General features: G+C 41.2%; 1 protein-coding gene across 2 annotated transcripts in view; it reads right to left on the reverse strand.

Annotated features, from left to right (window-relative positions):
* The window catches only part of LOC311001337 (butyrophilin subfamily 3 member A2-like), a 207,195-nt gene extending 206,345 nt beyond the window's left edge, over positions 1-850 (reverse strand). For both annotated transcript variants that reach the window (XM_083992398.1, XM_083992396.1), the window contains exons 1-2: positions 799-850; positions 55-157 (exon numbers count right to left, since the gene is read on the reverse strand). In XM_083992398.1, the coding sequence (XP_083848524.1) occupies positions 55-148 (94 nt within the window). In that variant the 5' untranslated portion in view covers positions 149-157; positions 799-850. The remainder of the gene's footprint in view (positions 1-54; positions 158-798) is intronic.
* Positions 851-15,574: the final 14,724 nt, after the last annotated feature.

A 15,574-nucleotide genomic window follows, 5' to 3' on the forward strand; every position in this document is an offset into this window, starting at 1 on the left:
TGAATATTTAGAATGTAATGCATCTCAACATTTATCTTATCTGTATGAAGTTACCTCTAGCAAAGTGCATCAGCAGAAGTTGGATGACCAAGACGCCGATGGTTGTAAGTGGAGACTGAACGGAGAGTCCATCCATCTGATGAAACATTATGCAGGTCTGGAAATATACAAATAAACTTTTGAACTAATGTTTAGACACCATAAGAAGTGGAGTGAAATATACACAAAATCCTCAGCAGCCTTCAAAATAATGGACATTATCATTGTCTTTTCTGTTAACTAATCATACCACTCAATTCCCCAATTAAGTTATAAACTGCTCATGTGTCAACCTCTTCCGATTTTTACTGGAAGCTACAACAAACAATAAACCGAACCTGCTTCCCCTGAGTTTTAGGATCACATTTGATCCAGTGTTTCAGTTCTGGACCAAATGACAGCTTCTTCACAGTTGAAAATAACCAGCATAGACAATATATCCAACCATAAAAAGCAGACTTCTCGTACTGTATAGAGTTCAACAAGTAAAACTGTGTTTCTTACAGTAATCTTAATTGTGGAAAGGCTATTGCTCCCAGATTAATCTAAAAAGGTTGTGTAACCAGACCTGCATCTTATTTTAACATTCATTTGAATCGTTTCTATAAAACACTTCATCTTCAAAATCTTCATATATAATAATCTATTTAAGACAATGAGGTGTTATTGTTTTGTCGTTTCCATAGACACCAAAACTTTACAGCTTTATAGTAGAGAAACACTTTAACTTAGAAGAAAATAATTGAGAACACCACGTACCTGTTGCTAGTTGTGTTGCTCATTTCAACTGACGACAGGTGTAAAGTCTGATAATTATTTACTCTGATGATCATAAACTGCAGTTAATCAACTGCAGAAACCTTCAGATTTATTATCTCATCTCAAATCATGTACAACTTCCAAACTGTTAAAGTTCAGCCAAGAAAGCTGGGTTTTTATTTATTTATTTATTTTTAGTCATATATTCATTTTTGTGTACTGTATGTGGAACCACAAACATGTGCGTGACAAAAAGTCATCAGTTTTAGGCAGTTAGTCTACCGCGCGAGCCAGATAGGAGTCTTTACACGACAATATGTGCTAGAGCTCATGGGAAATGCAGTCTTCATTCCAGCAAAACACTACCGCTTTCGTCCACAGGGGGCGCCAAAATCAACACAAAATGAAAGTTCTTTGTAGGGGCTTTAAAGAGAAGCTCAAGGGGACAGGGGTGATTAACAGAACTTGGGCTCCACACTCTCCTAGGTCAATTCCTGTCCAGAAGCAGATTTTACCTAACTCTTGAGTCCTGCCACACCCAGAAACACTCACACGAGATGCATACTTAATTCTTGGGTGTGTACCTGGCAGTAAATTGGACTGGCTCCTGAACAAATCTGCACGTATCAGTGACAGTACCTTGTTTATGCTGCCATCTGCTGGAGCAGCAGCAGCAAGACCTGAACAAAGAAGACTGGACAAACTGGTTAAAACAAGGAACTACTGTAGCTAATGGTTGTGACATCATATCTCAAGACTGAGAGACCACCTCAGCCTCTGAGACCCTGCCCCCCTTCTGCAGCAGCATCAGAAATAACCTCCACAGGAAGAGGAAGTTGTCACGTACGTTATACTTCAGTTGTATTTCAGCTCAACGCTCAGTGTGCAGCAAGACGACATGGAGGTCACAGCTCTCTGCTTCAGACTGTGTGAGTACTCAGTGTCACATTTCTTCTCTTTCTGTCCTCACTTTTATATGTTGCTGCTCATCAAAGCATCTGTTGCTGATTTACAACATTGCTCCTTTGTTTCTCCAGTGATGCTTGGATTACTTCTGCTGGAGACACAAGTTCAGAGTCTTTATGCTCAGGGAAGTGGTGAGGAACTACATTTTTATATTTTACAATCTTTCATGCATCACTTGTCGAAGAATGTTGATGTGTTTTATTTGTGATGAGTGCATGAGATTTCAATTTTTCATTAACTTACCTGAAAACAAATGGCTCTTTTCCACTTCACAGTCATGGCATTCAGAAATAGGCAAAAATCTGCAAAGTCACAACTCCACTTCCAGGTATAGTACCAAAATAATGTTTCCAGACTCAGTCAGTCAGGCGGTCAGCTGACGTCACGTTTAGTATCGCTTCGGCTCGCTTGGAATCAGGGCCGAGGTGTTACCAAAGAAGTACCAAGTACCAGGTACTACTGAAAAAACAAAAGAAACAAGTAGAGCCGGGCCGTACCGTGCTAGTGGAAAAGCGCCAAAACTTGACTTGGAAGTTTAACACGATGAGCTAATTCAACTATTTCTTATACCGCCTGCCACAAAGTTGATGTGTGTTGATCCATTTGAATGTAGTTCCTCTTGTGATGGATATTGAAATAAACGTTTTGGATGCTTTTTTGTGAACTTTCAGGTGCAGCTTCCCTTCGTGTCGCTTCAGACCGTCTGCAGTTCTTTGCATTTGAGTCTGTCTCTTTGCATTGTGAGGGAACTGATGGTTCTGCCCGGTTCAGAAAATTCCAGAACGCTACAGTGTTAACTCCACTCTGCAACATGAAGAGGACATCATCAGGGTCGTCATGTACCATTGATGAAGCTTATCCAGCAGACAGTGGAGAATACTGGTGTGAGACTGAAGGAGGAGAAAGAAGCAACTTAGTTGACATCACCATTACTGGTACGTTCACTGTTCTTCTGAAGCCACTACAGATCTACTGTGAACATGTAGTAATCTGAGGTTTCTCTCTGTTTTATTTCATATATCCACACATTTTTACATTGTATAATTTTGTAGTATAAAACAGAATGTGCAGGGGAGTCGTAAAATATAATTAACTTTGGATTTGGTATTTTTTCTGGTAGTCTGGGGATGTTTCCATCTGTCCTTATCATTATTTTTTTATACACTTTATTATTCTATCTATGTGTGGATGCATTTAATTATTCTCTTACATTTTCTACTGAGAGTAACTCATCAAACTTTCCTCTTCTTCAACATGTTCTTCAGAGGGCTCAGTGATCCTGGAGAGTCCTGCTCTTCCTGTGATGGAGGGAGATCCTGTGACTCTGCGCTGCAGAAAGAAGGCGACTTCCACCAACCTGGAAGCTGTTTTCTACAAAGACAACGTCCCAATGAAAAACAGTCCAACATATGGGATCAGAATGAATAAAGTCTCCAATTCTGATGAAGGACTGTACAAGTGCAGCATCCAGGGAGTTGGAGAGTCACCAGAGAGCAGACTGACTGTCAAAGGTGAGAGAGTTTCAAAATAAAAGTCTGCAGTTTGATATTTTGGCACATGGTCATATTATAGCAAAGTTCCCTACACCCATCCCATTCTCATGAAGGTGATATCATAGAAACACCTCAAAGGGCACTTGTTCGAACTTTTGTCAACACAAGATCTCAGCAACGCCTTGGGGTAACTTTTTTAATTTACCAAAGAGATTAATTTGGACTCAAGGACAAACTGACTAGAATCTTGTCATCAAAGGTAACTGTGACCTCATAAAGTACAATAATGATATTTTCTATCTAGAAGGTCAAACGGTTGCAGTTTATAGCTGCAGGTGAAATGTTTCCAACTGTTCATTCTGTTTCGTCGAGTTTGAGTAATGCTTACAGCTGATTTTTTCTGTCGTCATTGCAGAACTCCGCAAAGACACTTCTAGAGACACTTCTAGAGACACTTGTCTCTACTCAGACAACTTCATCCATGTCCTTGTCCTCATGAGGACCATCTTCACTGTTCTTATGTTGGTTCTGCAGCTGCTGCTGTTGGGACGACTTCACTTTGGGAAACTCGGACGTTCGCAGAAAAAACTTGACGACAGAAACACAGGAAACTGAAAGGACACACACACAGTGCTGTTGTGTGTTTTAATTTGATCTATGTGTGAGACTTGAGGTTCTTGTGCTGGCTGAGACGTACGTTTAGATGCTACAGATGCAGTTTGTCATTACAGTAAAACACATTTAGTCACATGGGAAACTTAAGACACCAGCAGTGGTGAAGACTGGTATTCTGTCTCACAGGTTAAAAACCACAGAGCGACTGACTGACACATTAGCTATCCATATAAAGACACATGTTGGTTTTCTCTCTGCTGCTCTGTGTTTGGTTTTAGACGCTGTAGATGCTGCAGATAATTTGAGCTTTTCGCATACGAACCACACGAGAAGATGCATAAAGTCCAACTCTTCATAAAGCTCTGGAAGGCACCACACTTTGAGAGCAATTTTAATACTTTGGCTATCTTCTATCTTCTCATGAGTTCACTTTCAATTATATCATTGTAGGCTTTTGATATAACTGTTGGCAGTTTTTTTGTTGTTGTTTTTTTTAAGTTTGAGAGTACATCTTATTTGGTTGAGGATCTTCAAGATTTGATCCATGTGTGCTACTACTACTATCTGCTGTCATCCATCTGCATCTCTATCCTGGTTGCCACACACCTTTGGACAAGGGGTCATCCACATCTTCATCTCCATCGCAATACTCACCTTGGAACATTCACTGTGAAAGAGGGCAGTAGGACTTTGAGTGCACTCATTGTATTTATTTCATTCATTTAAACTTTTGGGACAATTTCCTTTTTTTTATTGAGTTTTCTTTTTTGGTTCAAAAATATTCAATTGGCCAATTGTGGTCCAAACAATGCTACCTAAAAGAACTGTATATTATGAATCTAACTTGAGCGATGATGGTACTGTAGTATTCACTTTAATTTACTTAGCTTTTTGAGATACTGTGTTGTGAAAGATCTTTATTGGGTTCAATAAACCTCTTTTAAAGCTGTCAGTCTGTTGTTGTGTGTGTTATTTGGGGTTTATATTGCAGGTCTAATTCAACAATTAGGCAGGTAACTCTCAGCAGTCTCCTCGTCGAGTCTAGAATTAAAGTCGACCATTATCTTCCTGTTTGATATTTGAGGGTGGTTTCACACCTGCAGTGTTAGTGCGCACTAAATTTAGATCGCACTAAGTTTGGTCCCGTTTGGGTCAGTGTCTCGCACTCTAATGCGCACCAAAACTAGTGCGGCCTGAGGAGGTGGTCTCGTCTCGGTTCGGCTCCAGCCAAACTCTGGTGCGCACTAGTTGGTGTGTGAAAGCAACCGCACTCTGGTGCGACCCAACTGCCAGGCGAACTCAACAAGTTTGAGCTAAAAGGGCTCCCGTAGTCGTTGACAACGGGTTAACGCAGCGGGGAGACCGCCCGGTGCTTGGGTCCTACGCAGCTCTGTCCCCACAAACGAAACAAAGCAGCAGCCGGTCAGTGCATGTCTGCTGAGTCTGCTCAGACACCGGACAGGTCAGCGGGTCCGTCCCTTTGTGTCCGCGGAGCAGCTGATTACCGAGCAGCAGAGGTTCGCCCGTGTTTAACGTTTAACTGGGAACTAATGGGACCGAGCTGGGTGAACACAACCGGAAACCAGCCGGAAGTACCAAACTAGAAAAGTAGATCGGATCTGATCGTTTGCCAAGAGTTAGGGGAGAGTGGGGTAATGTGAGACACCGGGTAATGTGAGACACCCCTTGTATCTAGAAAACGGAACACATTTTTGGACATCTGACCATTATGTTTTCAAGCCCCTTCCATTTCCCCATGGTCATGAAGAAGAGGACCTCATGATGCTGTGGAAAGCATGTTTTTTTCACAAAAATGTAATTTTTGCATGTAAAAGTAAATTTTCTTGCTGTCAACTTAAAGCAGATATCAGTGGAATGTTTTTGTTAATATAAGTCCTAAATAGTCCTATTTTCCGTCAGCAATCACTTACATGAAGTATTTCAGCCTAAACACGAGTCTCTCCGTCACTCTGCTCTGCTGTAACCCGAGGAGAAAATTTTCCTTGTGGGATACAAGTGTTATCCAATGAGAAGAGAGAACAGCATGAAGGGCTGTGTGTGCATCCAAGGGATGCGCGTGAATGTGGTGACGTAGCACGAGGACCAATTGATGCCTGACAAGGGCGGGGGCTGCTAACTCATGGTGCGTTCAAGGAAACTCGTACTTTGTGTTTTTCCTTCCTGTGAAGTCATACCAGTTCGATCTGGTACGAGTTCACGGGTCGGAAGTAACGAGTGGCCGTTATAGGGAACTTTCACAGACAACAGGACGGTAAAAACACGAGCTACGGGTTACCTGGAACGCTACCAAGTCGTAGTTGTGACTTGAAGCTGTAACTTACGGTTTCAAAAGCCTGCCTTGAACGCAGCATTAGCCGAAACGGCCGTGCCAGTGATATCTGCTTTAATCAACTGTTGTGCCAAAGCAAATTGATTCAGGTAGAAAAACTTCTATGATACATGATGATGAACTACCAACACATAAAACCATGTGATGATGCTGGCTGAAAATTAGCCTGAATTTCTAAGAGAGGTCATTTTTTCTAAAATGGGGGTGTTGGGGTAAAGTGAGACAAATGCTGCGGGGTAAAGTGAGACCATGGATGTATTATAATAAATCCATGAGTGAGACACTGTGAGCACACCACACACAAAGATTTACACTAGAATCTCATCCCCCAAGCCAGAAATCTCGCGTGATCAAACATGATCTGTAGCCACACTGCTTTGTTATGATGTGCTCTTCAGTCAGCTCGCTTAATATTGGTTATTCAATTTTAGTCACATTCCACTTTGTCGGCTCCCCCCACATAAAAGAGGACTTTTGATCAAAATGGTCACGATTGTCGGGGCCTACAATCTGACCCCCAGACTATCTAACTGGTTCTATCTGTCATTTGAATGTTAATTAAAACATTTTGTGTTGTATTTGATTTTGTTCTTGAGTCACTTTGTGTTGAGAAAAAAAAAGTGCTTAATTGACCAATCCCCATGATTCTGCTACTAGTCTGACATTAGTTCTGGAAAGTGTGGTTGTCAAGCTAGCTGTCAGGACTCTAGCTGTTACAGCATGTGTTGTTATGGTAGTTTCAGAGTGGAAAAAGTAAGTGGATCAGTTTACCCCATTGATTTCTCTGGTTTGTCTCAGTTTACCCCTGAGCTGGGGTAAAGTGAGACACAAGACCACTTTTTTTTAAACTATCATATTTTCACTGTCCTTCATCCTGAACACATTGTGATCATTTCCATTGCTAGGAAACATCCTGAATTAATTGGAAATGTGTAAATTTTACTGATAAATCATTTTAGTTTGCTTAGAGGGGAGCAAATGTAAAAAGTGTCTCACTTTACCCCACTCTCCCCTATACATACAAACAATATAGAAATAAATGACCAGAGCTACTAACAACCGGCCCTACTTGAGTCTCCATCATGAAAGTTTTATCAATGAGCGCTTCCAGATTTCAACCGGTAGTCATGGAGACATGACGCTCTCCAAGTTTGGTCCCGAGTGACAAAAAGCAGGTGTGAAAGCAACCGCACTAACTGAAAAATGAAACATTGTATCATTTTAACATTTGGTGCGCACTAGGGTGCGCACTAAACATGTGTGAAAACACCCTGAGTCTGTCTTAAAGTGACAGGTGCAGGTAGGGGTTACATAAGCACACAATAGAGAGGAGCACTTGGTGCTGTGAAAACAAATACATAACAAACTTAAGACAATTAATTAAAAAACATCTCAGGTAAGTGTTTTTAACCTTAATTTTATTGTATTTTATTTTTATTTAAAGAAAAAAAGGTTTCATGTATTCCTGTGTCCTCACCTCTGACCCCTCTGCTTGACCCTGTCACAGAATAATAATAACACAGGATCAATTCCATCTGCTACTAATAAATAAACCTTGAACCTTGATATTAAATCATCTTTGGCTGCCATCTCTGCCTTCCTCCGTATTATTTGTCTGTTGAGCCTCTTTCCTCGTGCCTGGTAAATGATTTTGGACTGCCATCTAGTGACCAGTCTGTGTTGGGTGTAGTGAAGGTAGAAAAGGAACCATACTGTAGACTCAGATTTGGAGGTGCTGATCCTGGAGTCCAGGAACCACGTCATCTGCAAATAGTAGCAATGCAATCCTTTTACACACTCTGGTCTCTTTCAACTGTGGTAAGTTTTTGGAGCTTAGGCCAATTTTTTTGTTTTACCCACAGCAGCATCAAGACAGATCATCTGCCATGACTGACTTTTAAGCATGTGTGCACGTTTTGGGATGTGCTTTAACATCTATTTATCTCTAAGTATCCTCGAACCAACCAGAGGTGCAGAGATGGTTGATCCTCCCTTACAGTGTTGTTTTATCTCAGACTGAGAGCCCACCTCAGCCTCTGCGACCCTGCCCCCCTTCTGCAGCAGCATCAGAAATAACCTCCACAGGAAGAGGAAGTTGTCACGTACGTTCTACTTCAGTTGTATTTCAGCTCAACACTCAGTCTGCAGCAAGACGACATGGAGGTCACAGCTCTCTGCTTCAGACTGTGTGAGTACTCAGTGTCACATTTCTTCTCTTTCTGTCCTCACTTTTAGATGTTGCAGCTCACCAATCATCTGTTGCTGATTTACAACATTGCTCCTTTGTTTCTCCAGTGATGCTTGAATTTCTTCTGCTGGAGACACGAGTTCAGAGTCTTTATGCTCAAGAAAGTGGTGAGGAACTACTTTTTTGAAGCTTTTCTATGTTTTGGGGACTTTGATCTAAATTTATGTCTGGTCTGATGAGATTTTTACTTATTTAGCAAATGAACCTGATGGCAAAGCCATGACCCTACCACCACTCTTGTTATTTTGTTAATGAAGAACTATACGTTGACCTGCTACAATGCTGCTTTGTTTTTAACCGATGGAATTTAGTTCCAGTTGTGGTGGATATAAAAATACCAATTTTTAGATGTTTTATTTGTGAACTTCCAGGTGCAGCTTCTCTTCATGTCACTCCAGACCGTCTGCAGTTCTTTATTCGTGAGTCTGTCTCTATCCATTGTGACGGGACTGATGGTTCTGCTCGGTTAATAAGAGCCAGAGACGATGGAGAATTTACTCCAGCATGCAACATGGAGAGGACATCATCAGGGTTGTCCTGCACAACAGCAGGAATTTATCCATCAGACAGTGGAGAATACTGGTGTGAGACTGATGGAGGAGAAAGAAGCAACAGCATTAACATCACCATCACTGGTACATTCATTGGTTTTTTTGGGGGGGTTTCATCTGAAATCACTACAGATCATCAGTGAACATGTGAACAATAATTTATTAATAAAATGTATTATTATTATTATTAACAATGAAGAATTTGCTCACTTTATTGGTCTGGGTTTGACCATTTAAAGTGGTAAAGATGTTTTATTCTCTCCAGTTTTCCATTGAGAGTAACTCGTCAACCTTTTCTCTTCTCCATTATGTTCTCCAGCTGGCTCAGTGATCCTGGAGAGTCCTGCTCTTCCTGTGATGGAGGGAGATAGGGTGACTCTGCGCTGCAGGGACAAGACAATTTCCACCAACATCATAGCTGTTTTCTATAAAGACGGCGTCTCCATCCAGACCGGACGTAGCTCAACCATGACCTTCCCCAGAGTGTCCAGGTCTGATGAAGGACTCTACAGCTGCAGCATCTCTGGAGCTGGAGAGTCTGCAAACAGCCGTCTGACTGTGATTCACAGAGAAGGTGTTTCACTGTTTCTTCTCAACTGTTTCTTCTCACTGACTCATCTTGACCTCTTTAAACCACTGAATGTTTCATTGTGTCCAGGTGTGATCCTGGAGATCCCTGCTCTTCCTGTCATGGAGGGAGACGCTGTGACTCTGCGCTGTTGGAAAAACACATTGTCCAACGTCTCGTCCGTCTTCTACAAGGACGACGTCTTCATCGGGACCAGCTCCACGGGAACCATGAGCATCCACCACGTCTACATGTCCCATGAAGGACTGTACAAGTGCAGCGTCCAGGGAGTTGGAGAGTCAGCAGAGAGCAGACTGACCGTCACAGGTGAGAGGAACGTTTCAAAATAAAAGCCTGCAGTTTGACAGTTTGTCTCATCTTCATGAAGCTGATGTCACACTTTGAGGGAACTTGTTCAAATTTGGTGCAAACTTTCATTACCATGAAAACATGAAATGATCAGATGTTGTCAAAGGTCAAAGGTTACGGCCGTGGTTGTATTGACCTCACGAAACATGTTTTGGCCTCATGAACACAAGATCTCAGCAACACCTTGACGAAACATTTTACAAATTGGATGGTAGGAAAGCCAGCACAAACAAAATCCCTTCAAAGAGTTTTATTACAGTTTCAATCGTCACACATTGAAAAAGACTCCAGTCAAAACACCTGTCCTGTAATAGAACACTTGGAAGGGATTTTGAGTGTGCTGGCTTTCCTTCCTTTCTCTTTTTTTTCAACATTTTACAAATTACCACAAAGACTCATTTAGATTCAAAGACAAACTGAGTCCGGTCATTGAAGGTCAAGGGTCATTGTGTCCTTGTCCTCATAATGTTCACTGATGACATTTTCTATCCAAAATGTCAAAAGGTTAAGATCATAGTTTGTAGCTGCAGGTGAAACGTTTCACTGTTCCTTCTGTTTAGTCGTGTTCGTCTTCTAACAGCAGATTATTTATGTCGTCTTCGCAGAACCCCACAGAGATAATTGTACAGACACTTGCACAGACACGTCTACAGACACTCGTCTCTTCTCAGACAACTTCATCCATGTCCTTCTCCTCATGAGGATCATCTTGACCGTTGTGGTAATGGTTCTTCTGCTGCTGCTGCTGCTGGGAAGACTTCACTGTGGGAAACTCGGACATTCGCCCAAAAAACTTGACAGAAACACAGGAAACTCGTGAAGGACACACACACGGTGCTGCTGTGTGTTTTATTTTGATCTTTGTGTGTGTTACTTGAGGTTTTTGTGCTGACTGTCACAAAGCTGACACAAACCACAGAGAGACGTGACATGTACATGGAGCTCTGTCAGAGCGTCTTCAGGGTTTTATTTAGATGCTATAGATGCAGTTTGACATTAAGACACATTTAGTCACATGGGAAACTAAAGACACCACCACAGTTTTAACCAAGCTGAAAATAATAAAAACCAGCTGTGGTGAAGATAGTTATTTTGTGAGGACCATACAGAACAAATGTTAAATACAAAAACATGAAGACAAGCTCCTGTGTTCTCTCTATCATTGTTTTTACAGCATTATGTAATCACAGCCTCTGTATAATTAACGTTAATATTAAAGTTCATCCACACAAGTTTTAAACTTCAACAATCCTCTCAATTTTAGTTCAATGCAGTTTTCAACAGTTAGTTATTAAACAGCAGCAGCAGCTTTTCTTCTGGTTTTCTTCAGCATCAGCTCTAAATGATTACACTGTTATTTGTTTGTTTGTTTGATTTGAACTATCTTCATGTCCGGATCCTGTTCTTCTCAAATGATCTGCATTGTCACATAGGCTACTGTCAAAAGTCCTCATGATCATTAAATGGCTCTGTAATGACTTGCAAAAATGTCTAGTAAAAGTTAGTTTCAACTTTGTGATCATTGTGTATACTCTAAAGACTAACAATGAAATATGAATTTAAACAGTTTTATCATAAAGGTGCAACATATGACTCTCTGAATGCCCTGCACAGAGGTCAATGTGTCAGAAAAAACACCTCTTATTTCAATTTTATTTCAGTTTATTTTTACAATAATGATAATTAAATTATCTTCTATTGATTGGAGGATGATGCACCTAATCAATCTACAGGGTAAGTCATTTTGGACTGATGTGGTTTTTAACTATATTAATAAGACACCATGAGATCACGTTGCCTGAACTGCAGAAATAAACCAGACAGGAAGCTGAAGGTTTTCATGTCTGCGCTTCACATCGATGCTCAGACAGTCAGTCAGCAGCAGGACATCATGGAGGTCACAGCTCTCTGTCCTCAGCTCTGTGAGTACTGCAACTATTTCTTATTCATTTATTTAACATCAGACAAGTGTTGACAATACACATACTTTAAGTTTGGAAGTGATAATTCAGAACAGCAACAGGCAACGGCACCGTTGTGTTTCTAGATGCTTCATACTATTGATTCTACATTGCTCTACAAAATAGGTTATACAACTGTTTTCAGAAAATTACAGTGTAAATACATTTAATAACGGAAAGTCTAATATTTATTTTCACTTATTCATTTATGCATTGTGATGAAAACTGCAATCAATCATTTTAGTAACATTACAATTTCAATTGACACTTTAACAAACATGTGAACTGTTGCACTGCTGCTTCAAAGCAATCAACAGAAAATCTAATGGTTTTACATTAATTCACATTTAAGAATCTGATTGTCTCATATACAGTTGTTTCATTCATCATTTCAGTGTTGAATCTGCTGCTGCTGGTTACTCACAGTCAGGACGGAGGAGGTAAGGTGGACATAGTTCATGATATTTGCATTGTGTTGTTAATAAGTGAATTTCCACCACAAAAATGCAACTAAACTTGTAGAATCCCACATATTGGATGTTGGTAACATCTGAATAAGAACAAGAGCAACAGCCACATTTTGCATTTTTATTTGAAATACTTTCAGTAATGATCACAGTGGTCCAGTGAAAAACAGTATTGTTCCACTAATTTGTTCTAATATTGCTGATTAGTGTTTCCAACATTTTTTGTAAGAGTTTAACTGGGTCTGTAATGTTGTACTGTTAAACCCAACCTAATCCCTACTTTCAACCAAAAGCATAATTGCATCTAAATTTCAGCTATGGCTTTGGACAATAGAATCAATGACCCTCACAATTTGAGAAAAACACAAGGCAATACACAACATGTAATATTCTGGAAGATGAACTTCCATCCACCATTGACGAAAAGCTGTGTATTTAATCTAACACTCCTGAACCTTAGAGACAGTCACTGAATCTATTTCTATGTGACAGTTGAGGTTCCTGTCACTATGCCTCCAATTGATCATGTGCCCTGGCTACTTGTCCAAGGGGATGTCCCTTTGGGTGACTGGCAAGCGCGCATGACTATTACCCGGGAGGTGTGGGTTCAATCCCCGCCCGGGCCCTCTTCAACTTGCCACATCTAGTTAAACATCTGTTAAATCTACAAACGGAACATGCTTGGCCTTATACTCAGATACCTGATGATTCTCAGTTTGGATTTGCTGTTCTGTGTTTGTCAGTCTCAGGTGCAGATGTTCCTATCGTCCCGTCCAGACTGCAGCTCTTTGAGTACCAGTCGGTCTCTTTCAGCTGTCAGGGTGTAGATGTTTCACCTGAGTGGAGAGTCAAGAACATCAAGATGAATATTTCAACATGTCAGAAATCAACATCATTAGTGAACTGCACCAATAGAAATGCCGTGGTGTCGGACAGTGGAGAATACTGGTGTGAAGGGCCAAGAGGAGGGAGAAGCAACGCTGTCAGCATCACAGTCAGTGGTGAGTGGATTGTTGATGATTTCAGCTGTGAAGCCACAGTCATGTTACACTGAGCTCCTCGTTGTGTCTTTGAACATGTGGTGATGTTGTTCAGGTGGCTCTGTGATCCTGGAGAGTCCAGTCCTCCCTGTGATGGAGGGAGAAGCTGTGACTCTGAGATGTAGAAGCAAGGAGAGCATCTCCAACCTCACAGCTGCTTTCTATAAAGACGGACTCTTAATTGGGAACAGCTCCACAGGAACCATGACTATTCAAAGTGTTTCCAAGGCTGATGTCGGCCTCTACATGTGTAGCATCTCCGGAGTTGGAGAGTCACCACAGAGCCCGCTGACTGTCAGAGGTGAGACAGTTGTGTTGTGGTGTCACTGTGTGATAGATGGTGGTTGTACTGTAGATACAGTTTGTGTTTCCATAGTGCCTTAATTTCAATAATGCTTGAAAGGACTTAATCCTTACTTTCAAGTGTTTCCTAGTCCTCGTCAAACCTTCTGTTTCTTTGCAGAGACCTTTCCGTCCTCGGATCAGTCCATTTCCATCTACCTCTTCCGGACTGTGTTCATCGTGCTGTCGCTGGTTCTGCAGCTGCTGGTGGTCGGACTAATTCACTGTGGGAAACTCGGACCATTCCCACAAAAACCCAGTTTGACATGAATATTCTTTTTTTCTGTTGGACTGTCCATTGAAAGTACACTGATATTTAGTGCAGCAGGTAAACATGCGATGAGACAAGCACCAAACCTTTTTCATTTTGCATTAAATTTCTCGTTTAGTGGGAACGCTGTTAAATCTGTCACAGCTTTTATATGGTCTGTCACTTGATGCTTCTCCTCAAGGCAGCGGTCGGTTTCATGTTGTATTCTCACAGATGACCAGCAGGTGGCAGCACAGGGCCTTCATATTTTCTAAACCAGATCAAAGCCTGTAGCACTTGTTGGGACACAAACAGGACGTGTGTGTGACGCTGCTCAAGTACAAGACGGACTGACAAGTTTTCAAGAGTCGCATGAATCACAATGTAGTTAGATATGTATACATATACAGTATCTATGAATTCAGTTTTCTGTAATGTAAACATAGTGACAGTCTTTGCGTATGTGTGAATGTTTAAGTACCATTGATTGTTTCATTGTGTTCTTTAAAACAATGACAATAAAGGAATCTGCCCCATCTATCTATCTTTCTCTATCTCAAAGAGTTTGAATCATGTGTACTTAGAAGTGACAAACCACCAAAATGAGGAAGTAAAGCAGGAAACCTTTCTCTGAACTCTCTCCTCTCGTGCTGTGTTGCTGTATTGTGTCAGTGTTACGTCAGAGTGGGCTGACTGGGTGGAGTGTGCACCTTTCCAACCCACACAGGGGACATAGGAAGTACTTGTGAACCGGTTCGGTCTCTCAGTCAAGCTCAAGTATCTGAGGTTATATCAACACAATAAACTTCACCGGCAATGAAATGGACACAAAATCAGTACTACTTCGCTTTTTGATTTTGATTTTCCTCTCAGTGTGTGCCCTGTCAGATGCCTCAAAAGGTGAGCTAATTTTTTTGATGTTGTTGTCACTGTGTTGATGGAAGGTTTTACAGTAGCTTTTAGCCTACAGCCAACTAGTTTTCTGCGACAACAACAGTTCCTCTGACAACGCTGATATAAATCTGTCACTGTGGCCATTAGACAGAGGTGATACGATGCTACTCAACAGTGTAAACTTGATTTTCTTGTTATTGTTTTTTTTTTTTATGTCATCTTTGGAATTATTGAGTCATCGGCCGTCCCTGTGTAGTTCTGTCACATTTTGTACTTTATCATAATAGAAAATATTATGTTTTATCTTGAGAGCACAATCGTAAAGAAACACTTACTGTAACAGCGAGTGAGAAAAGGAAAACTATGACAACAAAGAGAAAGGGAGAGGGGGAGGGGGGTGACGATCTTTCTGACGCAAGATTACAGTTGTGGCGTGACAGAGCTGAGGGATGGTGAACAGACAGGAAATGGGAGAGAGAGGAGAAATGACATGCAGTAAAGGGCCGCCCAAAGTGGAATTCACCTGGGGCCGACTGCAGTGAGGACTGTAGCCTCTGTATATGGGCTGCCTGCTTAAGCCACTGTGCCACACGGCCCCCCAATAATTCATCATTTTTATAATGATATCATAGTGTCCGTTTTTCATGAAACAATTAGGGAGT

The sequence above is a fragment of the Trachurus trachurus genome, assembly GCF_905171665.1.
Source record: "Trachurus trachurus genome assembly, chromosome: 18".
Taxonomy (NCBI): domain Eukaryota; kingdom Metazoa; phylum Chordata; class Actinopteri; order Carangiformes; family Carangidae; genus Trachurus; species Trachurus trachurus.